The sequence below is a fragment of the Candida parapsilosis genome, contig 005809 (assembly GCF_000182765.1).
Source record: "Candida parapsilosis strain CDC317 annotated contig 005809".
Lineage (NCBI taxonomy): Eukaryota > Fungi > Ascomycota > Pichiomycetes > Serinales > Debaryomycetaceae > Lodderomyces > Lodderomyces parapsilosis.
In genome coordinates, this window is record NW_023503281.1 from 1,749,414 (window position 1) to 1,775,595 (window position 26,182).

General features: G+C 39.4%; 11 protein-coding genes across 11 annotated transcripts; 8 read left to right on the plus strand and 3 right to left on the minus strand. All coding sequences in view use genetic code 12, as the record gives it.

Annotated features, from left to right (window-relative positions):
* Positions 1-406: 406 nt before the first annotated feature.
* Positions 407-1,405, plus strand: GRP1 (Grp1p; the record flags this gene model as incomplete). The annotated part of the gene is made up of 1 exon (XM_036809733.1): positions 407-1,405. The coding sequence occupies one exon, from the start codon at positions 407-409 to the stop codon at positions 1,403-1,405; it is 999 nt and encodes a 332-aa protein (XP_036666341.1).
* A 2,044-nt stretch (positions 1,406-3,449) lies between these two features.
* Positions 3,450-5,132, plus strand: CPAR2_208160 (uncharacterized protein; the record flags this gene model as incomplete). The annotated part of the gene is made up of 1 exon (XM_036809735.1): positions 3,450-5,132. The coding sequence occupies one exon, from the start codon at positions 3,450-3,452 to the stop codon at positions 5,130-5,132; it is 1,683 nt and encodes a 560-aa protein (XP_036666342.1).
* A 2,894-nt stretch (positions 5,133-8,026) lies between these two features.
* CPAR2_208190 (uncharacterized protein) lies at positions 8,027-9,709 on the minus strand (the record flags this gene model as incomplete). Its single annotated transcript, XM_036809736.1, has 1 exon — positions 8,027-9,709. The coding sequence occupies one exon, from the start codon at positions 9,707-9,709 to the stop codon at positions 8,027-8,029; it is 1,683 nt and encodes a 560-aa protein (XP_036666343.1).
* Positions 9,710-12,089: 2,380 nt separating this feature from the next.
* CPAR2_208200 (uncharacterized protein) lies at positions 12,090-12,341 on the plus strand (the record flags this gene model as incomplete). The annotated part of the gene is made up of 1 exon (XM_036809737.1): positions 12,090-12,341. The coding sequence occupies one exon, from the start codon at positions 12,090-12,092 to the stop codon at positions 12,339-12,341; it is 252 nt and encodes an 83-aa protein (XP_036666344.1).
* Positions 12,342-12,387: 46 nt separating this feature from the next.
* Positions 12,388-13,947, minus strand: CPAR2_208210 (uncharacterized protein; the record flags this gene model as incomplete). The annotated part of the gene is made up of 1 exon (XM_036809738.1): positions 12,388-13,947. One exon carries the CDS (start codon positions 13,945-13,947, stop codon positions 12,388-12,390), a length of 1,560 nt encoding a protein of 519 aa, XP_036666345.1.
* Positions 13,948-14,012: 65 nt separating this feature from the next.
* CPAR2_208220 (uncharacterized protein) lies at positions 14,013-14,675 on the minus strand (the record flags this gene model as incomplete). The annotated part of the gene is made up of 1 exon (XM_036809739.1): positions 14,013-14,675. The coding sequence occupies one exon, from the start codon at positions 14,673-14,675 to the stop codon at positions 14,013-14,015; it is 663 nt and encodes a 220-aa protein (XP_036666346.1).
* A 90-nt stretch (positions 14,676-14,765) lies between these two features.
* TAF145 (Taf145p) lies at positions 14,766-17,711 on the plus strand (the record flags this gene model as incomplete). The annotated part of the gene is made up of 1 exon (XM_036809740.1): positions 14,766-17,711. One exon carries the CDS (start codon positions 14,766-14,768, stop codon positions 17,709-17,711), a length of 2,946 nt encoding a protein of 981 aa, XP_036666347.1.
* A 154-nt stretch (positions 17,712-17,865) lies between these two features.
* Positions 17,866-19,632, plus strand: GAP4 (Gap4p; the record flags this gene model as incomplete). The annotated part of the gene is made up of 1 exon (XM_036809741.1): positions 17,866-19,632. The coding sequence occupies one exon, from the start codon at positions 17,866-17,868 to the stop codon at positions 19,630-19,632; it is 1,767 nt and encodes a 588-aa protein (XP_036666348.1).
* Positions 19,633-19,850: 218 nt separating this feature from the next.
* DHH1 (DExD/H-box ATP-dependent RNA helicase) lies at positions 19,851-21,134 on the plus strand (the record flags this gene model as incomplete). Its single annotated transcript, XM_036809742.1, has 1 exon — positions 19,851-21,134. The coding sequence occupies one exon, from the start codon at positions 19,851-19,853 to the stop codon at positions 21,132-21,134; it is 1,284 nt and encodes a 427-aa protein (XP_036666349.1).
* A 617-nt stretch (positions 21,135-21,751) lies between these two features.
* ADE4 (amidophosphoribosyltransferase) lies at positions 21,752-23,341 on the plus strand (the record flags this gene model as incomplete). Its single annotated transcript, XM_036809743.1, has 1 exon — positions 21,752-23,341. The coding sequence occupies one exon, from the start codon at positions 21,752-21,754 to the stop codon at positions 23,339-23,341; it is 1,590 nt and encodes a 529-aa protein (XP_036666350.1).
* A 1,391-nt stretch (positions 23,342-24,732) lies between these two features.
* VRG4 (GDP-mannose transporter) lies at positions 24,733-25,740 on the plus strand (the record flags this gene model as incomplete). The annotated part of the gene is made up of 1 exon (XM_036809744.1): positions 24,733-25,740. The coding sequence occupies one exon, from the start codon at positions 24,733-24,735 to the stop codon at positions 25,738-25,740; it is 1,008 nt and encodes a 335-aa protein (XP_036666351.1).
* Between the last annotated feature and the right edge of the window lie 442 nt (positions 25,741-26,182).

Consider the following 26,182-nt stretch of genomic DNA (forward strand, 5'->3'; position numbering starts at 1 on the left):
GGGCGTGTTTTTATTTTCTCGAATTTTTAAACAATTTCGTCACTCGAAGCGTCCTCATGGTGGTGTTGTAGAGAAATGTGCTAAGATTATATTGGAAACTGGTTAAGCATGTTGAGTTCGATTTGCTACCACCTTGCTGAGTACTCAATGACAAACTGTATTGAAAACACGTGGTTCATAGAGTTACGTTTCTCCCTGTTTCGAGAATGGATGTTTCGTTCAAGTAAGAATAGAGTTTTAGTGTTGGTTGTATTCCGCTAAACTACTTGTGATGAGATTGATTACATTCGTTGAGATTAGGATTGGTAGCGCTTGTAATAATAAATTGAGATTGTATGAAAAGATAAGCGCGAATTACATTTAATTTTTCACCAACAACGGTTCCCCACTCCCACCACCACCATCAATGCCAAAAGTATACATTACAGGTGCTTCAGGGTTCATTGCCCAACATATCGTGAAACTCCTTTTGGAATCCGGATACGATGTTGTTGGCACTGTGCGTTCAATAGAAAAGGGAGATAAATTGGCCAAATTGATCAATAATCAAAACTTTCAGTACGTTGTTGTTCCAAACATTGCCGCTCCCGATGCATTCGACGAATCTTTAAAACAGCATAGTGATGTTTCATACATTCTCCACACAGCTAGTCCCTTTACGTACACAACGACTAATCCTGAACAAGACTTGATCATACCTGCAATCGAAGGCACACGTAACATTTTGAATGCGGCTGACAAGAATGCCAAACAAATGACTAAATTCGTCATTACTTCATCAGATGCAGCAATCTACTCAAATGTAGATGAGAGAAATAACAAATTGACTTTTAATGAACAGTCGTGGAATAATATCAAGTACAAAGATGCTACAGTTGATGCAGTGACTGCTTACTATGGTGCCAAATCATTTGCTGAGAAATTGGCATGGGAGTTTATGGAAATGAATACACCCTCGTTTACATTGGTTGCTATCAATCCATCCTACGTATTTGGTCCTCAAGCTTACCATTGTGACCCCAATCATCTCAATGAGTCAAATGTCATGATTGGTGATTTATTACAAAAGCATGGCAATGAAACGTTTGACAACGAAGTGGGTGGCTACATCGATGTTCGTGACGTTGCCAAAGCTCATGTATTTGCCATGACCAATGAGCAGGCAGCTAATCGCCGATTGTTTATGAATAATGGTCATTTCTCACTGCAAATGATGTTGGATATAATCAATGCCAAATGGCCGGAATTGAATTTGATTAAAGGCACACCAGGAAGTGGATCTGAGGATGTCAAAGTATTGGCTCGCGTCGATAACTCATCGACAAAGAAGTTCTTACCGTGGACTTTTCTTGATTTGGAAACGACAGTCGTTGACACTGTGCAACAAATTTTATCCAGCATGTAGGAAAGTGTATATGTTATGAACGATATGCCTTAGAATTGCTTCAAGTCCATGATTAGACTCGTGGTTCGTAGGATGTTGGCCAATCGCTACCCCTAAAAGAGAATCGTGATAATTGCTTTGCTTAGTTGAGCTAAGTAAATGTTGGAGATTTTGTATAGGACGAAGTTGTCAAAAATACACAAGGCATTGACGAAGGTGAAACCTGAGAGTTTTAACCTCGAAACTGCGCTTTTACAAAGTCTCTGAAGAGCTAGCGAATTTTTCGGTCTTATGTCCCTCCCACGTGACTTCCTCGTGGTTCACCCTTGAGGATCAATGGCCCACTTTTTCATCAAAAAAGCAGCATCAGAAGCAGTGGCCCACTGGATGTATCTACAACGTGATATTTCTTTAGTTATTTCAATGTACAGACGAACAAGAGAGTTTTTTTATTTGGCACCAAAACGATACAAAAGTGTAGCAATGAGCGTATCAACTTAACCAATTAGTCGACGTTATTTCGCAGTGGGGAAAATTTGAGCGTGAAAACCTTTTTAGAAGTATTACGCGATGTAGCTTCACCTAACTCTCCTTCTTTCACAGGCCACAAAGAATCCATACTCGTATCTGATGCCCAAATACATCACGAATTTCTTTTTCTCAAGTGTCAACCCCATTGTGTTCAGAAGTATATCAAATTGTGCACTTGTGTGTCTAAACGAAGGACGTTGCATTCGCCTTGTCATTTGAAAACTCTTTGCAGCCAGAGTATATTTAAAGTGTTGCACAAAGAGGCTCTCTTTGTTTCTCTCTCGTTCTAAGACCAACGAAAAAGAAAAATAATAAAATTCTTCTATTAAACTGGTGGTGTCTATGTGCTCATGGAAAACAACAACAACAACCACGAAGAATACGTAAGTGAAGTTTATAGGTGCTAAGAGAGCACTACTATATCCTACCTTGGAGTCACCCGTGGGCCACATCTTGGGAAAACATCGAAACAGCTGGAGCATTATCATATCCAAGATTGTTTCATTTGACGGGCAACACGTGGGGCCCAATTTATTACCCATTTTTTACATTTTGTGCATATATATTATGCATAATCTAAATGAAAACATACACAAAGTGTGATTATCAGGGACCCACGTGGGCTACCTTCAACATACACACACACACACAAATCTCATGAGACAGAGCAGCCTCTGAGAATAACGCAATTAGTTTAGCAGATCCAAAAACAAAGAGATTCAATTTCATGCCGTGTGGTTAAGTTTTTGACGTTATTATTTCGGCAAAGAAATATTTTTCTTGGGGGGAAAACCCATCATCGTCAAGCTTTTCTTCCAACAAGGGGTTTCTTTCATTCGTCTTTTTTCTTGGAAACCAGGTGATTTAGATCCTTCTTTCTTCATTGTTGGTGTTTGGGTATTTGACAGGTTGACAAGAAAAAGTATTGGGTACAAGTAGAGGATGGGGTCACACGATGTTAAGACTTATAGCGTGGTGGGTGGCTCTAAAGCTCCTACCTCCGTAAAATATACAGCAATGAAACACAAGGCAGTGAGAAAGTTTCATTAAAAAAAGTAAAAAGCACCGACCCACGAGCTCTCCTTCTTCGCCCGCCCTTAGACTGAAACGTGTAGGGCCACGATGTATCCCATACGGTTTTTGTGTCTGAATTCTGAAAAAAAAGAAACGTAAAATTGCGAATAGTTAAGAGAGTGTAAGACTGGCGATTCACCTCCTGTTATTGTTTGGCCTTGCCGAGTTAGCCATGGCATCAGGTGCTGCCTTGGTGCACCCCAATAGGCTGCAATTGGCTCTCACATCCGTTTGCTTCCCTCCATCAAAACTCTTCCGTGTCTGAAGAAGCTTTATTGTGAAATAGAAATCAAAAAAAAAAAATTCAAAAATCTACATTGTGTAATAATTAATATAATGCATGAGTTCTACTCACAAAAACCCACATCTCTAGAGCCCATGCAATGGTATAAATTTCAGAAGATTTTTCCCAATCTTTTTCAAAACCATTCTTCCTTCCTCTCTACTCTTCACCCCAGCAATGTCACTGTCATCAGATATCGAACAAGGTCACATTCACACCGCCAAAGTCAGCCAAAGTGGTGGTAAGACCGCTTTCAAGGATTATTTAGGAAAATTTGCCGATGTTGAGGATCCATTGGAAAGAAGAAGATTGGCTTTGGAAGAGATTGACAAAGCCGGATTTGGATGGACTCAAGTGAAAATGATTATGATTGCTGGTGTTGGTTTCATGACCGATTCTTATGATATTTTCGCCATTAACTTGTCGGTTAATTTCTTGCAATGGGTTTACTGGAACGGTACTATCCCAGATTCTACAAACACATTGATCAAGGTTGCTACATCTGTTGGAACTGTTATTGGTCAAGTTGGATTCGGAACAGTTGCCGATATTGTTGGTCGTAAAAAGATTTACGGTTTGGAATTGGCAATTATGATTTTTGCTACCATTGCTCAAGTTGTGCTTGGTGAGTCTCCAGCTATCAACTTTGTTGCCATTTTCTCCAGTTTGAGAATATTGATGGGTATTGGTATTGGAGGTGATTATCCATTGTCATCCATTATTTCGTCTGAGTTCTCCACTACCAAATGGAGAGGTGCCATTATGGCAGCTGTGTTTTCCAACCAAGGTTTAGGTCAAATCTTTGCCGGTGTCGTAGCCATGATTTGCGTTGCCGGTTACAAGAACGACTTGATTGATTACACAAAAGACACTGGATGCCATGGGCCATGTGTTAAAGCATGCGACCAAATGTGGCGTATCGTTATTGGGTTTGGGTGTGTTCCAGGATGCATTGCATTGTACTATCGTTTGACCATTGCCGAGTCACCTAGGTACACCCTTGATATGGACGAGGAAGGAAACTTGAAGAAGCCCGCTAATGCAGAGGTGGAAGATTTGAATGAAGTCCAAATTGAAGTCCCAAAAGCTTCTTTTAAAGATTTCGTCAGACATTTCGGCCAATGGAAATATGGTAAAATATTGCTTGGTACTGCAGGTAGTTGGTTCATGTTGGATGTCGCTTACTATGGTCTCGGTTTAAACACAACAACAATCCTTCAGGCCATTGGATACGCCGGTGACAATAACATATACTGGAACTTTTACAACTCCGCGGCCGGTAACCTTATTTTAGTTTGTGCCGGTTCGCTTCCAGGATATTGGTTTGCCGCAGCTACCATCGACACAGTTGGTAGAAAACCACTTCAAATAATTGGTTTCATTATCTTGACAATCATTCTTTGTATCATGGGTTTCGGTTACCACAAGATTGGAGAAAAAGGATTATTAGCTTGCTTCGTTTTAGCTCAGTTTTTTGAAAACTTTGGTCCAAACACTACTACTTTCGTTGTTCCTGGTGAGTCGTTCCCAACCAGGTACAGGAGTACAGCCCACGGTCTCTCTGCCGCTAGTGGTAAAGTTGGTGCTATCATTGCCCAAACATGTATCGGAACCCTTCAAAATCACAATTGTGCAAGAGATGGTAAAAAGAAGGGTTGTTGGTTGAATCATGTGCTTGAAATATTTGCCCTTTTCATGTTGTTGGGAGTTTTCACAAGTTTGTTGATTCCTGAAACCAAGAGAAAGACATTGGAAGAGATTTGTGAGAAATACCACGATGAAGTTGACCTCACTACGGTTGCCAGAGATAGGTTTGTAAAAGAAGAACCACAAGAATATGACTCGGATTTGAAACAATAATTTCCATTCTTTATAATTTTTTATAGTTCTTAGTTGATACGATTGAGTTTAATAGATGTTTTCAGTTCTTTTGAATGAGCGAGTGAGTTTTGTGAAGCGGAGTGGACTTTGTTGGTGGAGGAAAGTTGATGCAAAAAAAAAAAATCAGCCTTTGTACACTATGAGGTCATTGGAAACACACGATGTTAATTTCACATCTTTTTATGTGACACGGACAGTTCAGTCATTGTGTCATGATGCCAAAAATTACGTTGAGAGTTTCATTTTTGACACTACCGAAGAATTACGATTGTTTGCTTATCAGATCATTTGGAATATGTTGGCAAGTAGTTACAAAGATGATGATTCTACCGAGCTCGATGATTTAAAACTCAAGATGGAGTTGACAGCCTATGGTGAGACATGGCAAGGCACAACAGAAGTTGAAACTTGGAAATGGCACTTTGCCATTTCCAAAGTCGGTGATGATTGTAGACACATGCGTTGGCAATTCAATCGATTTCCATATTTAAAACCTTTTGACATGGTGCTGGTTTGAGTCTTTACTTTCAACCATACAGAGTTACCGCTGCTGCCCCTGGATGTGATGTAATTGTTGTGTTGCCCAAATCTAATTTCAAAGATATGTTGAGAAGAGAGGCTGTTAATGGATTATTTTGTCTTATAGTAAAGTGATTTTGCACTAATCATATACAGGACAGTGTAAATGAATACATCCAAATTAGTGATTTCTACAATTCAACTGCTTTATCCCAAATGAACGTATTGGTGAGTACTTAATGGAATAGTACAACGATCATTTCAATCCAATGTAGTTTGAACACCTTTCTCAAATGAGTGAATCCAGTGGATTGCACAATATTTTCTAATTGCTTGCATTCAATGCTTGCATTCAATACTTTCATCCACTAATTGGAAGATCAGACTTAATTCCAGGTCATTCTCCTTAATAACTCATGTACTCTCGTTTTTTCCCTTTATACCCTGTTTCTTTCAAAACTTAAACTTTTCTCTTTCGTATATATTTTTTCATTACATCCTCAATTAGATTCCATTCGTGAACTATTACATATAAACCATAAATATAAGATTAACCGAATACCGCCCTAAAGAGAATTGGGTAAGGAACTTAAGTTTTATTACGTAAAGACACAAATTTGACCCTTCAGGTGAATGTGTGTTTACTATACGACATATTTGAGTAATACCTTAGCAAACTTTTACCACTTCTCCTTTCTTTTTTCTTTTTTATTTTTTTTCGCAGCCAAATTTTGTCGTGGTGCTTTAGGAAAGCGCAAACAGAATAAGATTCAAGCTCAGTCTCGTATTCAACTTCTCAGTTGATGTAAAAAAGTGTTTTTACAAAACTACTTTTCAACTCTTTTCACGTCATAGCCTATCGTGGTATTGATTGTAGATTTTCTAGAACTTGCAATCAAACCAATGTACGGCAATACCAATCAACATCAAGTTATTACCCTTGCTCCGCTACAATCTGAAATATATCTCCTTGTCAAGGCCAGATTGTACCACTATATTTATGTCTATGAGAAACAAGGCGATTTTGATCTCCAGTGCAAAATCCATTTCAATAGCGGTGTCACATGTACACTTCCCTGTTTCACGTTTTTGAAATACATGAACAACTACGGCACCAACAGCACAACTATTATTTCCATACAATCTCTCGAGACGTACTTGGAGAAGATGGATTTCAATGAAGCTATAAAATTTTTGATATTTTTTCATGATCCAGACTACGAATTTTTTGGTAAAGTCAATGACCACTTCACAACTATAAAGTAGATTATTGTATTAGAGCGGGACTGGAATTGCTCTCTCTCGACTATGTGAAAAATAGTTTTCCTTTTCAAGTATAAGGTTGTAAGGCCATGGAATTTTGATGCTATGTCCATTAAAACCGTTTTGTTAGACACGACGCTCATATAGGGGACACTGTAATATACACAAGTGACTCGTACGGAGCACAACGCCTTTCATACGTGGCTACTTTATGTCCTCGTCTTTCCCATTTAATGATAAGAAAGGAACCGGACGTTTTGAAGCACGTCTCGAAATTGTTAGGTCGCATTGCACTTATATGCCTGGTTCTCAAACTGAGTTTAAGATTCCACAAAAGCTCAATACTATCTTACTTCGAGAGCTATATATCACTCTACGTGGTGCGATGGGTTACATTTTTGCTGATTACCAACTAAGTAATGACTTTCCAAACCTAATTTTGCTTGGAATGACTTCTTGTTCAAAAAACAACCCCGTGGAGACATGTCGTAATAATACTGACTCAAAACATCGAGAATTAAAGTTTTTAACAATTCGAGCAGCTTCGGTGAGTGATTCAGTGGCAAGAAAGGTTTGCGAGCTTGCGTTGCAGTTTCCAAAAGCGAGTATCAACTGGTGGGGTTCTTGTTCTGGTAAATATAAACAGGTATTCTTCGTTGAACAACAATACAAATTCAGCCCCATAATGCCACTTGCCTCCATAGCATTGCAATGAACCCATAGGTCTATGTACCTAACAGAATTAATTCAAACGAGGTACATAGTGGAAGAAGAAGGGCATGAAATTGATGTTGAACTCGAACGGCAATACACAGATAGTAAGTTAATGCTGTTAGCATCACTGTTCGGTGGTAAAAATTGCCTGTATTGCTACTAGAGTCGAAAAGGGAAGTAAGAGGCTATTGAGACCATACAGAAACGACGTTGGGTATCTTAATGACACGCAGAACTTTTTTTTTGCATCAACTTTCCTCCACCAACAAAGTCCACTCCGCTTCACAAAACTCACTCGCTCATTCAAAAGAACTGAAAACATCTATTAAACTCAATCGTATCAACTAAGAACTATAAAAAATTATAAAGAATGGAAATTATTGTTTCAAATCCGAGTCATATTCTTGTGGTTCTTCTTTTACAAACCTATCTCTGGCAACCGTAGTGAGGTCAACTTCATCGTGGTATTTCTCACAAATCTCTTCCAATGTCTTTCTCTTGGTTTCAGGAATCAACAAACTTGTGAAAACTCCCAACAACATGAAAAGGGCAAATATTTCAAGCACATGATTCAACCAACAACCCTTCTTTTTACCATCTCTTGCACAATTGTGATTTTGAAGGGTTCCGATACATGTTTGGGCAATGATAGCACCAACTTTACCACTAGCGGCAGAGAGACCGTGGGCTGTACTCCTGTACCTGGTTGGGAACGACTCACCAGGAACAACGAAAGTAGTAGTGTTTGGACCAAAGTTTTCAAAAAACTGAGCTAAAACGAAGCAAGCTAATAATCCTTTTTCTCCAATCTTGTGGTAACCGAAACCCATGATACAAAGAATGATTGTCAAGATAATGAAACCAATTATTTGAAGTGGTTTTCTACCAACTGTGTCGATGGTAGCTGCGGCAAACCAATATCCTGGAAGCGAACCGGCACAAACTAAAATAAGGTTACCGGCCGCGGAGTTGTAAAAGTTCCAGTATATGTTATTGTCACCGGCGTATCCAATGGCCTGAAGGATTGTTGTTGTGTTTAAACCGAGACCATAGTAAGCGACATCCAACATGAACCAACTACCTGCAGTACCAAGCAATATTTTACCATATTTCCATTGGCCGAAATGTCTGACGAAATCTTTAAAAGAAGCTTTTGGGACTTCAATTTGGACTTCATTCAAATCTTCCACCTCTGCATTAGCGGGCTTCTTCAAGTTTCCTTCCTCGTCCATATCAAGGGTGTACCTAGGTGACTCGGCAATGGTCAAACGATAGTACAATGCAATGCATCCTGGAACACACCCAAACCCAATAACGATACGCCACATTTGGTCGCATGCTTTAACACATGGCCCATGGCATCCAGTGTCTTTTGTGTAATCAATCAAGTCGTTCTTGTAACCGGCAACGCAAATCATGGCTACGACACCGGCAAAGATTTGACCTAAACCTTGGTTGGAAAACACAGCTGCCATAATGGCACCTCTCCATTTGGTAGTGGAGAACTCAGACGAAATAATGGATGACAATGGATAATCACCTCCAATACCAATACCCATCAATATTCTCAAACTGGAGAAAATGGCAACAAAGTTGATAGCTGGAGACTCACCAAGCACAACTTGAGCAATGGTAGCAAAAATCATAATTGCCAATTCCAAACCGTAAATCTTTTTACGACCAACAATATCGGCAACTGTTCCGAATCCAACTTGACCAATAACAGTTCCAACAGATGTAGCAACCTTGATCAATGTGTTTGTAGAATCTGGGATAGTACCGTTCCAGTAAACCCATTGCAAGAAATTAACCGACAAGTTAATGGCGAAAATATCATAAGAATCGGTCATGAAACCAACACCAGCAATCATAATCATTTTCACTTGAGTCCATCCAAATCCGGCTTTGTCAATCTCTTCCAAAGCCAATCTTCTTCTTTCCAATGGATCCTCAACATCGGCAAATTTTCCTAAATAATCCTTGAAAGCGGTCTTACCACCACTTTGGCTGACTTTGGCGGTGTGAATGTGACCTTGTTCGATATCTGATGACAGTGACATTGCTGGGGTGAAGAGTAGAGAGGAAGGAAGAATGGTTTTGAAAAAGATTGGGAAAAATCTTCTGAAATTTATACCATTGCATGGGCTCTAGAGATGTGGGTTTTTGTGAGTAGAACTCATGCATTATATTAATTATTACACAATGTAAGTCGATTTTAATTCTATTTTTTAACCAACGGGAAACGTGATATTTTGAAGGTGGCATCAAGAGATGTGAGAGCAAGGCTTGGGGTCAGTTTGAATCCGCCTGGTGGCACCTGGTGACACCTGCTACTGATTTTGACGAAGTTGAACCAACAAGACTGGTCGTGGGTTCGATGGTTGCCCTACATCTTCTCACTCTTTTCAATTTTACGTTTCTTTTCCAAATGAGTAGGAACACAAAACTGTACAGAACACACATCGTGGCCCTTCACGTTTCACTCCCAAAAGCGGGCGGGGGAAGAGATGGCTCGTGGGTCGATATTCTTCTTTACTCTATACTATTCCCTTTTTACCTTTTCTTTTTTACTTTAACTTTTTCACTGATCTGTGCTTCATTCCGGTTTCTTCCCCGGCGGTAGAAGTTTTAGAACCACCACCACCGCCATCACCACGCTTACAATTCTTAGCATCGTGTGACCCAATCTCTACTGCATCCATTTTTTTCTTGTCAACCTGTCAAATTACCCAAACTCCGACAAAGGATTTGAATCACCTGGTTTCCAAGAAAAACAGACGAACAAACATCTCTCCCCTTGGAAGAAAAGCTTGTCGATAATAGTTTTATTTGCCTAAGAAAAATACTGTTTGCTGAAATAATAACGTCAAAAACTTTACCATGCGGCATAAAAATTAAATCTCTTTTGGTTTGGTCTCTGCTCTCAATTGCGTTCTAATGCTATGTCGCGTGGGATGGAAGTCATGGGCAGCCCACGTGGGTAACTTTTTAAGTTTGTGTACAATTCAATTTTAGATTACGCATACGATATGCACAAGCTGCTAAAATCCACATAAATTGGGGCCCACGTGTGTCCCTTCAGAAAAAAAAAACTACACAAAAAATGAATACAATCTAACGAAAATTGACCTAGCGATTCAGATGCTTTTGCAAGAGCTGATCCTTTAGGGTCATTAGGACAAAATAATGTGGTGCACTCCTAGCTCCCATGAACTTGGCTCGTGTAACATCCGTAATTGTTGTCCTTCCATTGGCCCAGTACACTAGTGAAAGTCGTAAACCTTATTCTTTTTTTTTTTTTTAATTTGGTCTCGAAAAAGAAACAAGAGTTGTTGCTCTTTGTGCAACACCTTGATTAACCATTGGCTGCAAAGAGTTTTCAACCACAAGCGAATGCAATGTCTCTCGTATACACCAACTCACGATTTTGGTTTATTATTATACACAATGGGTCGAATCATGAAAAAAGAAAGTTATACCGTATTTGGGTATCAGATACGAGTGAGCTTTTTGTGGCTTGTGAAATGGAGTAGAGTGAGCTACGTCACTGAATACTTCTTTAGTCACCCTCTTTCTCAAACGTGTTTCTTTTCTCTTCGGTATCACGTTGTGTAGTTACATTGGCGACATTTTGTTTAATTTGATGCCAAAAAAAAGGATACTCATCAAAGCACTCTCTGTTTTCAATGTTGATCTTGCTAAGAAAGCATCACATCCCCAATGCTTTGTTTCGCTGTTTGTTTCTGCTTCCGCTCTTATACACTAAATTAGTGGACCATTTTTATGTCAGTCTAAAGCATATCTCATTGGATCCAGTCACGTGCACGGAGGTACAAAATTCGCGTCTTCAAACAAAAACAACCAAATTATTTTCAAATGGTCCAACAGTCATCACGTACCCCCGTGCCGCCCGAACAACCACATCATTTCCATTATCTATTATGTCGGATATCATACAAGGGGATTAACCTTATAGTGAAACAGCCACTTCCACGGTCATTCCACCCGCATCACCGACAGAAGGTACCCCCAAAAAACACAGGATTCTGTAAAGAATCAACGGGTTGATATAATAGTAACAGATGGCAATGGTTGTGATTGTGCCTTCAGGATACAAAAATCCTTGACATTGTCGAAGATTTTTCGATGGCATTGTGACTATAAACATGTGCATTAGTAACTCGGTACGATTTTTATTAAACGGTATGAGAGTTGAGGGAACTGATACACCCGACAAGTTCGATTTAGAGGAAGGGGATAGGATTGAGACGCATAGTGCTTAAGGGGGAGGAGGGGTAGCTTTAGTGAGAGAAGGCTCCTGCGGGAGGGTTTATAAAGGTGTGAAGGTTTTAAAGTTTGTCGAGAAAAATTTCAGGATCGTAGAAAATTGCCACTCCGCTCCCACCTCCACCCCCACACACAAACACATACTTGCCAGCGATGTTCTCTCAAAGCGGCACAAACACACCAGTTCCACAATCTAGAAATGTTCCAGTTCCTATACACGATACAATTGGCGACTCCATAACTTGGGTCAACGAGCGGTTCTCATTTGACCAGGATGGTACCAACTCATTGCAATTGAAGGGATGGGTCAAGACTAATCAGAGTCATAAAAATACATTGCCAAAGTCTTACCTCAATTTGAGTGAGACAAAGTGGCAGTATATGAAGGAATCTTCTATCGATTGAGTAATGGCATTACATGAAGGAATCTACTTTAGATTGAGTGATGACATTACATCTTTATCTTTACAAAAGTTAATGCTTCTCTCGCTTTCGCAGTTTCAGCAACCAATTGATCCGATTTGTCAATGTCCCAAAGTTCCTCCTTGGGTAACTGAGATACCAGCCCTCCTTCTCGTTCCAACCTTTGGAAATTGCCACGTATTTTTCGCAACTGTTGCATTGTCGTGGGATCAGACAGCTGTGAAACAAGAATAAATAGCGTATGTTGTGGCAAGGATTGATAAATGGATTCGAGACGTGAATTTGTCCTCTTTTGTGCTTCTTTTAAATCGAAGTCCAATTTCCCATCGTAATTGGTCGGGGTCTCCCATTTGCGACTGTATTGTAAATCTTTTAGCTCTATTATGCTGAAGTTAGCACAATGTGATTGCACAGCTTTCACCACCTCGTCGTCATTAGTGACTGTCACGGGGGCTCTTGGGGAATACGCAACAAGCAATGACTCAACCTCCCCGAGCCTTTCAAAAATGGACATTTCACCCACATTTGTCCCAAAACGCCTCCCCTCTTGTATCTTCAACTTTACCAAATCTAAACAAGCTTTAGCATCTTCAATCGACGAATGACCCTCGCCATTATCCTCCCCCGCTTGTATATCCCTACCAAGAAACGTTTTCGTTAACCATCTCAATGAGGGTTTTGATGGAGGGCCCCGAGCATGCTCGTAGGTGATTGCAGTGTCGACTATGTTTCGATGAACAATTCTCATAACTCGTAAATCAGACTCCAAAGAATGACCAACGAGAATATCTTCTTCGAAAACGGTGTCCAAAAACAACTGTTGGATTTGTTCAATTGAGGTATCGACATCTTGTAGCAATTCTTTTGTTATGCCAGAATATCGAGTAACGTAATCAGTAATTTCCTCCACAGGTTTCACTAATTCATCAAACACTACATTGCCATCAAAATCAATCAACGAGATTCGTGTCAACACTTGCACATCTGCAGCTTTGCAAAACTCACAATCCAAGGCAAAGATTCGCGATTGTCCCATTGGCAGTGGTTTTGTCATCGAGCCCTCGATAGGGTACTCCGATTGTTGCAATTGGATTTCACTAAGTAACAAGTCTCGGATGGTAATCTTTTCTTGTTTCAGTTTCTCCAAAATCGCTTTCTTTTCGTTTTTGCTTAGTGGGAGGGAGCAGATTGTACTCATTGGGTCATATAGGTAATCTTTACTACCAGGCAAAATTGATTTGATGACGGTAAAGCCTTTCACGAATGGCAACTCCTGATCAACACCATGTGCAAAGCAGACGCAAACATCCTTTACCTTATCCGCATGCTCCATTTTAAACCACTTTTGAGTCTGTCCAGTATAAACATGCAAGATCAATGACCGAATGTTTTTCACGGGAAGCTTTTCGTCTTTTAAATCGATGACTAGTGTAGGAGTTGCATTTTTCTTCTTCAATTTCCTTTTATGTACCTTTTTCTCTGTGGAGGACCTTCTTCGTTTATGCTGTGGGGTGATGTCAACAAGGGTCTCTTCTATTACGGTTTCCTCCGGTTGACTTATTTCCAAAGTGGGCGACAATCGCTGCATTGGATTGGATCTAGTGCCGGATGTGCGATGTTAAAGGCTAACATTTTTTTTTCTACAGAGTGATTTTATTCAAACACCTCTTTTACAAACTCATGCAAAGTCTGGGGCACCTTGGCTCCTGGCTCCACACCCGGACTTGTATATAGCTCTAAATATTCATCCAACAGGTTCTCATCAAGCTGCTGTAGTGTTTCCTCGCTACGTATTACCCCAGTCAATTCGTCTTCTGGTAGTGCAACTGATTTACCATGGAGGACAATCTTGCCCCAACTATCCCACGACTTTGGTATGGACAACACAATATCATCAGTCTCCTCGTAGGTAGGCTTAATGGGAATATCGAGATCCACAAGCGTTCTCACATCAGACAGATCAAACTCTTTAGCAATCAAATCGCAATTGTATTTTTGACATAAATATCGTATTAGCTGTAATGTTATTGTTGATTTAGCGGTAATCTCTTTGACAGAGTTGGGGTCTATCAATACGATAACGTGACAGTCCAACACGTTTAGTAGCTGGGACATTTCCCTGAATGTGTTGAATTGAAGAATCACTGTTGTGGGTTCCAAACTCTTTATAAAAGACTTGTACTCAAACGGACATCTCAAAATGTATATTCTTACATCATCATCTTCATCGTAGTTCACGCTAGGATATTTCCCCCTGAGCGACGCTAATACCACTTTCTTTGTCCTTGGCTTATACACGAATCGTTCAATACCCATGTTTGACAATCAAACCCTAAACAAATTAAAAAACAAAAAACAGAACGCAAAAAAAAAAAGCGAGTCAACCAACTACACTAAAGCTTCATCATGAATGGGAACACCAACATACCAGATGATCAACTCATCGAGGAGATCTTTCAAGAGAAGCAAACCATTCACGCAGATGACGCAATCGATTATGAGGATATAGATGAGTTGGCTGATTTGGAGGAAGAGCCAGCCAAATACAATCATGATGATGATGAGTTTAATCAGAAGGAATCCAGAGCCGATTCTGAGGAAGCACATCAGCTTGCTGAGGACCAGTTTGACACAATGTTTGGCGACGATCTTGACAACCTTGAACACCCTGCAGAGCCGGATGACTTTGGAGGTATATTCGACGACCAGGAAGTAAATGAGAAACGCAGAATCGAGATACGACAGAAGGTGTTTGCAAGAATAGTAAAGCTAGAGCAACAAAGAGTGAGGCGAAACATTAGACACTACTTTCCATTCTATTCCAAAGACAAGCCATTGGATTTCTTCAAATTTTTCCTTCCACGGCCTATGTTTTACAAATACAAGAGGCCATATATAACCTGTGAAAAGGTCATGAAGCACCTAACGCCAAAAGTGAGCTTGGACCAAAATAAGCTCCCCAAAAATGTGACAGAAATTACTCAGCGCGATTTGGAATTTATCGAAAACTTGCAAGCTAAGAGTGCCTCGTTAGACTCCTTTGTCAAAGAGCTTGATTATACCAAGCGTGACTGGCTCAATGGTGACAAATTCAAAGACTACTCTAAAGACTTGATATTGTCAACGGCAGATTGGGATGATGATGCGATAATCAATGGCGAATCCACTGTGAAGCCACTCAAGGAGTGGGATCTCAATCTGGACGACGAATTTGATGTCTTTGATGGACAGATTGATCTTGAAAAGTTGAAACTTGATATGAACGACCCCAATTTATTGCTTGTTCCGATTCAAGCCAAACAAAGGTCTATAACTCTAGACAAATTCAATTTGTCGAATGATAACGAGTATGAACTTTTGCGAAGAAACTACAATACTAAACAGAGATCACACTTGAGCAACTTAACCATTGAGCATTCCATTCCAGCAATGAGGTTACAAACACCATACTATAAAGTTAGGCTCTCCAAAGCGGAAGCCAGAGCATTCCATCGTCCAGTTTTTCATGTTCGCCCAGGTACTTTGATGAGCTTTTCCAAGTTAAAATTGCGTAAAAAGAAAAAAGACAAGGGTAAATCATTGCATGAGATGTTTGTGAAGACAACTGACTTGACTGTTGCTGACACGGCAAACATAATCACAATGGAGTATACAGAGCAGTATCCTCCCATCGTGTCCAATTTTGGTATGGGGTCCAAGTTGATTAATTATTATCGCAAACGGAGCCCAGATGATACCTCGCGCCCTAAAGCTCAATTCGGAGAAACTCATGTCTTAGGAGTTGAAGACAGGTCACCGTTCTGGAACTTTGGAGAAGTATATCCTGGCGAATTTGTTCCCACGTTGTACAACAATATGATAAGGGCGCCCATTTTTAAACATGAACCTAGGAATACTGATTTTCTATTGATTCGTTCACAGGGGGCCGGGTCGCACCAAAAATACTATCTACGCTCAATGAATGTAAATTTTGCCGTGGGAAATATCTTTCCAGTGGAGATCCCCGCTCCTCATTCCCGTAAAGTCACCAATATATCCAAGAATAGGTTGAAAATGATTGTTTACCGGGTGATGAATTCCAAAAATGCTCCTCGCATTTCGGTAAAAGATGTTTCAAAACACTTTCCTGAGCAAACTGATATGCAAAATAGGCAACGATTGAAGGAGTTTATGGAGTATCAAAGACAAGGTGATGACCAAGGCTTTTGGAAAGTTAGAGGCATGAATGATGTAATTCCTTCAGAGGAGGAAATACGGAGTATGATCACCCCAGAAGACTCTTCTTTAATGGATGCGATGCAATTCGGTCAGCAAGCATTGGAGGATATGGCGATGTTATTTGGTGATGAATCAAAACTAATGAGTAATCGCAAGAGAAAGGAAACCGAGAAAAAAGACGAGGCTAATGAAGACGCCACGGAGACAGAAGAGTCAAGGAGAGAGAAGGAGAGGAAACGGAATAAAGAGCAGGATGACATTGAAGCAGAGGAAGAAATGGCACCTTGGAACTTGTCTAGGAATTTCGTTGTTGCAAATCAGACTAAAGCTATGTTACAGCTAAACGGTGAAGGAGACCCATCAGGTATTGGTTTAGGGTACTCCATGTTGCGCGCTACGCAAAAGAACCCATTCAAGCCGTTATTCCCACCACCACCAGAGGCTGTACCCAAAAGCAATGCTGCTGCTTATAACCAAAAATTATATGAACAGGAGATAAAAAGAATTTGGTATTCCCAACGAACCTCATTGGTGGAATCGTATGAGCAGATATACAACGAATACAAACCTTCTGACCATGAGCAATATTTTATAGACAAGTTGAAACAAGACAAGAAAGAGCAAGATCAACCCAATGACGATAAAGTTTTACGCATTACCAGAAGAGTTCGAGACCACAACGGTGTCGTACAAAGAAAAGTTGAAACTATTACTGACCCGCGTTTGATTCGTGCCTACATTAAACGTAAAAAATTACTTGAAGATGAGTTGCTTAGGAATGCCGACGTTGACGAAATTTTGCCTACAAACGATGCCGAATTGAACAAACTTCGCCGAAAAGCATTGGAGGAAAAGCTTGCCAATTTGGAAAAACGAGCCAAACAAAGTAGGGCTAAGAAGCCACCCAATGACGCCATTCATGCTGCTGCTGCTGCTGGTGCCACCATCATCGATGCAAACACGGTCATGTTGCCCGATGGCTCTTATGTCATCGGTGGAAAGGGGATTGGTAAAGGAAACTCCACCACTAGGAGGTGCAAGAGTTGTGGCTCTTTTGGTCATATCAGGACAAACAAGACCTGCCCGTTGTATGACCAAATGATTGCTGGAACTTTACCCAAAAAAAATATTTAGAAGTACTTGGTATTTTATTTTTACACAAAATCCCCTTCGTAATTAAAACAATAAACCAATTTATACACAAAAAACGCCGTATATAAAGAGCCACAGTTTCGTAAAAATTTTCTGAAATGAATTCACCTTTTGCCCAAGGTGGTGTTCAAGATCGATGGGGTACTCAGATATCGAAAAGCAAGCTGCTGTAAGCAAGGAGGTCAATGCGGGGACATCGCAATCATCCTCAAGATCACTAGATTTTAGCTCTTCAGCCAGCGATGACCGAAACTCACATTGGCAAAGATTTATCGACTCATTTAAACCTATAGACTTGGAAGAAGATGGAATTGATACCACCAATTTATCCCCTATGGAAAAGTCTATCCTAGCATCGGCAAAGCATCCCTTGGCTAGACGATTAAAATCGAGGCATTTACAAATGATTGCCATTGGTGGTAGTATCGGAACGGGGTTGTTTGTTGGTAGTGGATACGCTTTGGCCAATGGTGGTCCTGGGGCTGTATTAATAGGGTATGTCATAGTGGGTTATGCCCTTTTAACAGTAGTCAATGCCCTTGGTGAGCTATCTGTGCAATTCCCAGTTAGTGGATCTTTCAATGCATTCTTTACTAGGTTTGTTGACCCATCATGGGGATTCTGCTTGGCGTTGATGTATTATGTGAGTTGGGCAATTTCGTACCCGTCAGAAATTATCGCAGCAGCAATGACAATTCAATTTTGGAATACCTCAATTAGTCCCGCCGTGTGGGTCGCAATCATATGGGTTGTCATTTCCTCAATCAATTTATTTGGTGTTAAAGGATATGGTGAAGTTGAGTTTGTCTTGTCAATTATCAAAGTTTTGGCAGTAATTGGCTTTCTTATATTGGGAATCTGTATCACCTGTGGTGTCGGTGATCAAGGATACATTGGTGGGAAATATTGGCACAATCCTGGTGCATTCAACCACGGATTCAAAGGAGTTTGCTCTGTTTTCATCAGTGCTGCGTTTTCATTTGGTGGTATTGAGTTGGTGGCTTTAGCTGCTGCAGAAACCGAAAATCCACGCAAGGCACTCCCCAAAGCAACAAAGCAAGTATTTTGGCGGGTAACCATTTTTTACTTGTTGACTTCAATTGTAATTGGCTGTTTAGTTCCATATACAAACACAGATTTATTAGATGGGGAAGGTATAGCTGCATCGCCATTTGTTATTGCTATAAATCAAGGCGGAATCAAAGTTGTGCCACACATCATGAATGCAGTGATAATTGTTGCTGTGATCTCAGTGGGGAACTCCTCCGTGTATGGAGCTTCACGTACAATGGCATCTTTAGCAGCACAAGGATTAATACCGGAAGTGTTTGGGTACATAGATCGACAAGGAAGACCATTAGTTGCTATTGGTATCACCACCCTCATTGGCCTATTAGGATTCCTCGTGGTGAATGAAAACGAAGGAGCTGTGTTTACCTGGTTCTTTTCAGTTTGTTCTTTGGCATCTTTCTTCATATGGGGGTTTATCAACTTGACCCACTTGAGATGGAGATGGGCGTTATACGCCCAAGGAAGATCCAAAGATGAAATTATCTTTAGATCCCCATTGGGCACATTTGGATCTTGGACAGGAATGGCATTATTGATATTCATTATTGCTGTATTGATTTGGGTAAGTATATTCCCCATCGGTGAAAGTGGTGCTGATGTAGTCACATTTTGGCAAAATTGTTTATCGTTACCACTCATTGTTGTAATCTTTGTTGCTCATAAAACCTATCACAAAACATGGAACCATTTGTGGGTGAAATTGGATCAGATAGATTTGGATACTGGTAGACGTGAGATCAATATTGAAGTGTTGAAGCAGGAAATAGCTGATGAAAAGCAAGACCTTTCAGAGGCTCCTATTTGGTATAGAGTTTATAGATTTTTTTGTTAGAAAAATTGCAACTGGTAGTGCTCCAAAAGTAGTGCATGTACCAATTTTTCCATGTCCGACGAACGACTTGAGAAAAACTTTTTCTTTTTTTTCTCCAAAAAGTGACCACCACCGTTCACCACACTCCAACCACACACAGGTTAATTTCAACTCAATTTATCATTGCATCAAACCATTAACACAAACAAATCCTAATACATCCACAAAACTTTATCATTATGACTGAGGTTAACGATTGGAAACAAAATCTCAGCCTCCCTCAAAAGGACACCAGACCCCAAACTGATGACGTGTTAAACACTAAAGGTAAATCATTTGAAGATTTCAATTTGAAAAGAGAGTTATTAATGGGGATATTTGAAGCCGGATTTGAAAAACCGTCACCTATTCAAGAAGAATCTATTCCCATGGCTTTAGCTGGCAGAGATATCCTTGCTAGAGCTAAAAACGGTACAGGAAAAACCGCCTCTTTCATCATCCCTTGCTTACAATTATGCAAACCAAAATTAAACAAAATACAAGCTTTGATATTAGTACCTACACGAGAATTGGCTTTACAAACGTCACAAGTCGTGAGAACTTTGGGTAAACATCTAGGAGTTCAGTGTATGGTAACCACAGGTGGTACTTCGTTGCGAGATGATATTGTTAGATTAAATGACCCCGTTCATATATTAGTTGGTACACCTGGTAGGGTTTTAGATTTAGCCTCGAGAAAAGTGGCTGATTTATCTGAATGTCCCCTCTTCGTTATGGATGAGGCTGACAAGATGTTATCAAGAGAGTTTAAGAATATAATAGAGCAAATATTAGAATTCTTCCCACCACATAGACAAGCATTGTTGTTTTCGGCCACTTTCCCCATCACTGTCAAACATTTTATGGATCAACATTTGAACAAACCATATGAAGTTAATCTTATGGATGAGTTAACGTTAAAAGGTATAACACAGTTTTATGCGTTTGTGGAGGAGAAACAAAAATTACACTGTTTAAACACGTTGTTTTCCAAATTGCAAATCAACCAATCAATCATTTTCTGTAACTCAACCAATAGAGTTGAATTGTTGGCGAAAAAGATTACTGAATTAGGCTATTCATGTTATTATTCTCATGCAAAGATGCCTCAGCAAGCAAGAAATAAAGTATTTCACGAATTTAGACAAGGTAAAGTGCGTAACTTGGTTTGTTCGGATTTGTTAACTAGAGGTATCGATATACAAGCAGTTAATGTTGTCATTAACTTTGATTTTCCCAAAACTGCTGAGACTTATTTGCACAGAATCGGTCGTTCAGGAAGGTTTGGACATTTGGGTTTGGCCATCAATTTGATGAGTTGGAACGACAGATATGCTTTATACAAGATTGAGCAAGAGTTGGGTACTGAAATCAAGCCAATTCCAGCTACAATTGATAAATCGTTGTATGTTGCCGAAAATGAAGATGCTGTGCCCAAGCCATTCAAAGGAGAGGATTTATCAAGAGTGAAGAACTCACACTAGGGTAGAAACCCCTTGAAGTTTTGGGTTTTTTTTTTTGGTATCGTTGTTGTTGGTACAATGATGGTACATTTTTTACCCAATTTTTTTTTTTCTTTTTTTTTGAAATAAAGGAAATTTTTTTGGCTTTTTTTTTTGGCTTTTTTTTTTTAGATCAATGGGATTTATGGGGAAATGAATGAGATGCTGCTGTTGATATGAGGGGTGTATAGCAGGTGGCATGCTTGATAGAACTTGAGGTAATAAATGTCTCCACGTTTTGTTGTGAAAAGAGGTACAGGTGTGGAGGAGAGGTAAATCGAAGAATGGGACGGCGAATCGAGATCTGGATCTGGATCTGAATCGTGTTTCAACAATCGTTACTCTAAATCGATAGAGTGCTGTAGAAGAAGTTTCTCGGACTCCTCTTTGCACTAATGGTCGATTCATGTTTATTTTCAAAAGTTTACTCTTCGTTTATGAGTCCTTTTTTCTCTCTCACACTCTCTTTGTCAGCGCTTAATTAGCGCATCTCATGGTTACAAAAATTTTCTGACTTCGTTTGCATCTCTCTTTTCCTAAGATTTTTCAATCTTCATGGTTCGAAACCTATTCAAACTAGTCAAATATTCAATTTTACAATGTGTGGTATACTAGGTATTGTTTTAGCAAATCAAAAGATTAATGTTGCTCCTGAATTATTCGAAGGAGCCATGTTCTTACAACATCGTGGTCAAGATGCCGCTGGTATCGCCACTTGTGGTCCCAAGGGGAGATTATACCAATGCAAAGGTAACGGTATGGCCCGCGATGTTTTTACTCAACAGAGGATGTTGAATCTCGTTGGTAATATGGGCATTTGCCACTTGCGTTATCCAACTGCTGGGTCAAGTGCAGGTTCAGAAGCCCAACCGTTTTATGTTAATAGTCCCTACGGTATTTCGTTGAGTCATAATGGTAACTTGGTCAACTCAATAGAGTTGAGGAAGCATTTGGATGAAGTTGTTCATCGTCATATTAATACTGACTCAGATTCGGAGTTATTGTTGAATATTTTCGCCTCAGAAATGGACAAGTTTAATAAAAGTAGAGTTAACAATGCTGATGTTTTCACAGCGTTATCTGAAACCATGGAAAGAATCAGAGGTGCTTATGCGTGTGTTGCCATGTTGGCTGGGTATGGTCTTATTGGATTCAGAGACCCTAATGGAATTAGACCCTTGTTGATTGGTGAAAGAGTAAATGATGATGGTTCAAAGGACTTCATGTTGGCTTCGGAAAGTGTGGTTTTGAAATCACTTGGCTTCAAGAAATTCCGTGATGTACATCCAGGTGAAGCGGTAATTATTCAAAAGAATGGTGATCCTGAATTCAAACAAGTTGCTGAACCAAAAATCTTTGCCCCTGATATTTTCGAGTATGTATATTTTGCTAGACCTGATTCTGTATTGGATGGGGTGTCAGTATACCGGTCTAGGATCGAGATGGGTATCAAATTGGCTAGCAAGATTAAACGTGTTATGGATGAAAATGATATTGATGTTGTTATATCTGTTCCAGATACTGCAAGGACCAGTGCTTTCCAATGTGCAGTCAGTTTAGGTAAACCTTATCGCGAAGGGTTTGTCAAGAACAGGTATATTGGAAGAACTTTTATCATGCCCAATCAACAAGAACGAAGATCATCAGTGAGACGGAAGTTGAATGCCATGGATTCGGAATTTGAAAACAAGAATGTCCTCATTGTTGATGATTCGATCGTAAGAGGTACAACTTCAAAGGAGATTGTTTTGATGGCAAGGGAAGCTGGTGCTAAAAAAGTATACTTTGCATCATGTGCCCCACCAATCAGATACAATCACATTTATGGTATTGATTTAGCTGACACTAAAGCTCTTGTTGGATTTAACCGTACTGAAGAAGAGATTTCTCAAGTGATTGGTGCCGACAAGGTGATTTATCAAGATTTGCATGATTTGATTGATTGTTGTAAAACCGACAATATTAAAGAATTCGAAGTTGGGGTTTTCACGGGTGCATACATTACTGGAGTTGAAGACAATTATTTACAAGAGTTGGAGAAAATAAGAGCCCAGAATCAACGATTGACTGAATTACAAAATGGTACTGCATTGAATGGTTTTAGTGTTGATGCATGTATTGATCAAGGAGATATGGTTGATGTGAAAGCTGAAGTTGATATAAGTATCTACAATCGTGGTGATTATTAACGGAAGGGGAGGGGGAGTGGGAGTGGGAGGGGGACGTTGTGTATGTGAATGTAACAATTTTATAGAAATGAAAAGAATGTTTTTGATGGAAAACGCCATATATTGTACAAGAGAATAGATCGATGGTCGTCCATTTTAATGTTAGCCAAAGAGTGTAAAGATTGCTTTCGTGGCAGGGTAAGCCAGTTTTTCAATATGCACTGGGATAATCAAAAACTTTATGGCCCACATGGCAAAGTCAAAACAATAAAAAGGGGCTTTATTCGCCTCTTTTTCCAATTTAAGGCACAAAATGTCTGATTTCGGAAAAACTCGCATGTTGCACAGAATGTCGTGAAACAATAAGACCAAGGCGTTGGGGACATACGCGTAAAGAGCGGACGAAAAGAGTGCACGATTGCTTGCTTGGAAGAGCAGCTTACAGTCACTAGTCACGCAGTGAATCTCAAGATCTACATGAAGATTACGTTGGAAGGGTATTATTTATAGAAAATAAAACAAACAATGGGATATTAACCCATTACGCGTCTTCAAAAAAAGATTTGATTATGAGATTTGCAAAAGAAATGATGACGCGATCACTTTATTGTTGAGATGGGAGTAAGTAATTTTTGTGGTTCTTGATTCCAGGTACAATTGCTTAAAGCGTTAACCATTGCAGATGAAGATGTTCCTCCCAAAAGAAAGCCTTGTATGATCAAAGGTTGTGCAGTATAAGAGAGCAGTAGTGCGGTATTGATTCCAACACCAAACAATGAACCTTTAAAAGTCCCGCCCAGCGTCCTGTCTCTCCAGTGAAACAACTCTTCAATAAACAATTCGGGTTCATGGGTCGATCATTTAAATTCGATGGCTGGTGTTTAAATCCTACAATCCGTTGCATTGTTTCTGAATTTGTCTTTGACACACATACACGACTTTGTTTACATCCATACATCAATACTTATTTTGGTTAACTAAAGATAGTTTTATTGTCAACAATAAAGCCAAAACAACAAACAAATGACACGACACAAAACAGAATCAATCTTTTGAAATTTTGCGACACTCTAACAAATTTAACAAAAAAAAAAAAAAAAATTTTTAGAAAAGGAACAAGATTTGAAAAACCATCTTTTTCATCGAGTTTTTCTTTTTGGTTGGTCAACTCTTATTGCACCAAAGAAATACAGGTTTACCATATTCCTTTAGTTTTACGCCGTTTTACAGTAAGCTATCACTGCTCCCATCTTTCGCACTCCCCCAAACGCAACACTAACATAACATAACATACACTCCATAACCAAAAGTGTATGGGAATTATTCTGGCTTACTTAGTTGGACAATCAATATATTTAATCAAACGCCGATTTTTCAGCAACAGCAACAACAAGACCACTATTACATTAGACATGGAAAAAGGAAACACACCTAGTGCAGGCCACTCATTGGCCAATACAATCACCAACTCAGGTCCTATTTCAATCTTGGCCTATTGTTTATCATCAATTTTAATGACTGTTACTAATAAATTTGTTGTATCAGGATTCAACTTCAATTTAAACTTTCTTTTATTGGCAGTACAATCTATTGTTTGTATTGTCACTATTGGTACTTTGAAAACATTTGGTATCATTACTTATAGACAATTCAACAAAGATGAAGCTAAGAAATGGTCACCAATTGCATTTTTATTAGTTGGTATGATTTACACTTCATCAAAAGCCTTGCAATATTTATCTATTCCAGTGTACACTATTTTCAAAAACTTGACGATCATTTTGATTGCTTACGGTGAAGTTATTTGGTTTGGTGGTAAGGTTACTACTATGGCATTGAGTTCATTCTTGTTGATGGTTTTCTCCTCAGTCATTGCTTACTATGGTGACAAGGGTGAAGTCAAGACTGTTGATGATCAATTTGCATTATATTTGGGTTATTTTTGGATGTTTACCAATTGCTTTGCTTCAGCTGCATTTGTTTTAATCATGAGAAAAAGAATTAAGTTGACTAATTTCAAAGATTTCGATACCATGTATTATAACAATCTTTTATCAATCCCAATTTTGTTAGTTTTCACTTTTTTGTTTGAAAATTGGACACCGGAGAATTTGGAAAAGAATTTCCCTGCTGATAATAGAGTTGCCACTATTGTTGCCATGGTTTTGAGTGGTGCCTCCTCAGTTGGTATTTCTTATTGCAGTGCTTGGTGTGTTAGAGTCACATCATCAACCACTTATTCTATGGTTGGTGCCTTAAACAAATTGCCAATTGCATTGAGTGGGTTGATCTTTTTCAATGCTGCTGTCAATTTCTGGTCAGTCTCATCCATCTTTGTTGGATTTGTTGCTGGTTTGGTTTATGCTGTTGCTAAGCAAAAGCAACAAAAAGAAGCTCAAGGTTTACCAACCACCAAGTAAAGGTATTGAAGCTTTGCATCAGAATTCTGCTATTTATGTTCTAAAAAGGGAGCTTATTTTTTAGAGGTAGAACGGGGGGTAAGTCAAAGTTGTATTTGATTTGCAAACATAATAGAGATTTTTTTTTCCATTTATTTTCTTATTGGCTTTAGTTGTAGAATGGTGTTCTTTAACCATATGGAGTATCTTGTATATTCAAACTGTCGATCTTTTATTCAATGTCGTGCTCTGCTCTGTGCAATGTCCTGTCGTGTATTTTCAAGACTAAGTTTTTTTTTTCTCTTTTTCGTCTTCCTCTCATCTTTAGTCTTCAACAAAAGTGTTGCCAAAATATTATTCCCATTATTGAGGAAGATTATCAACAAGACCGACAACTGATCGATACAGCCTACTCTAGGAACCACATCACCACTGGCAATTGCATTTATTGTATTATAACCAC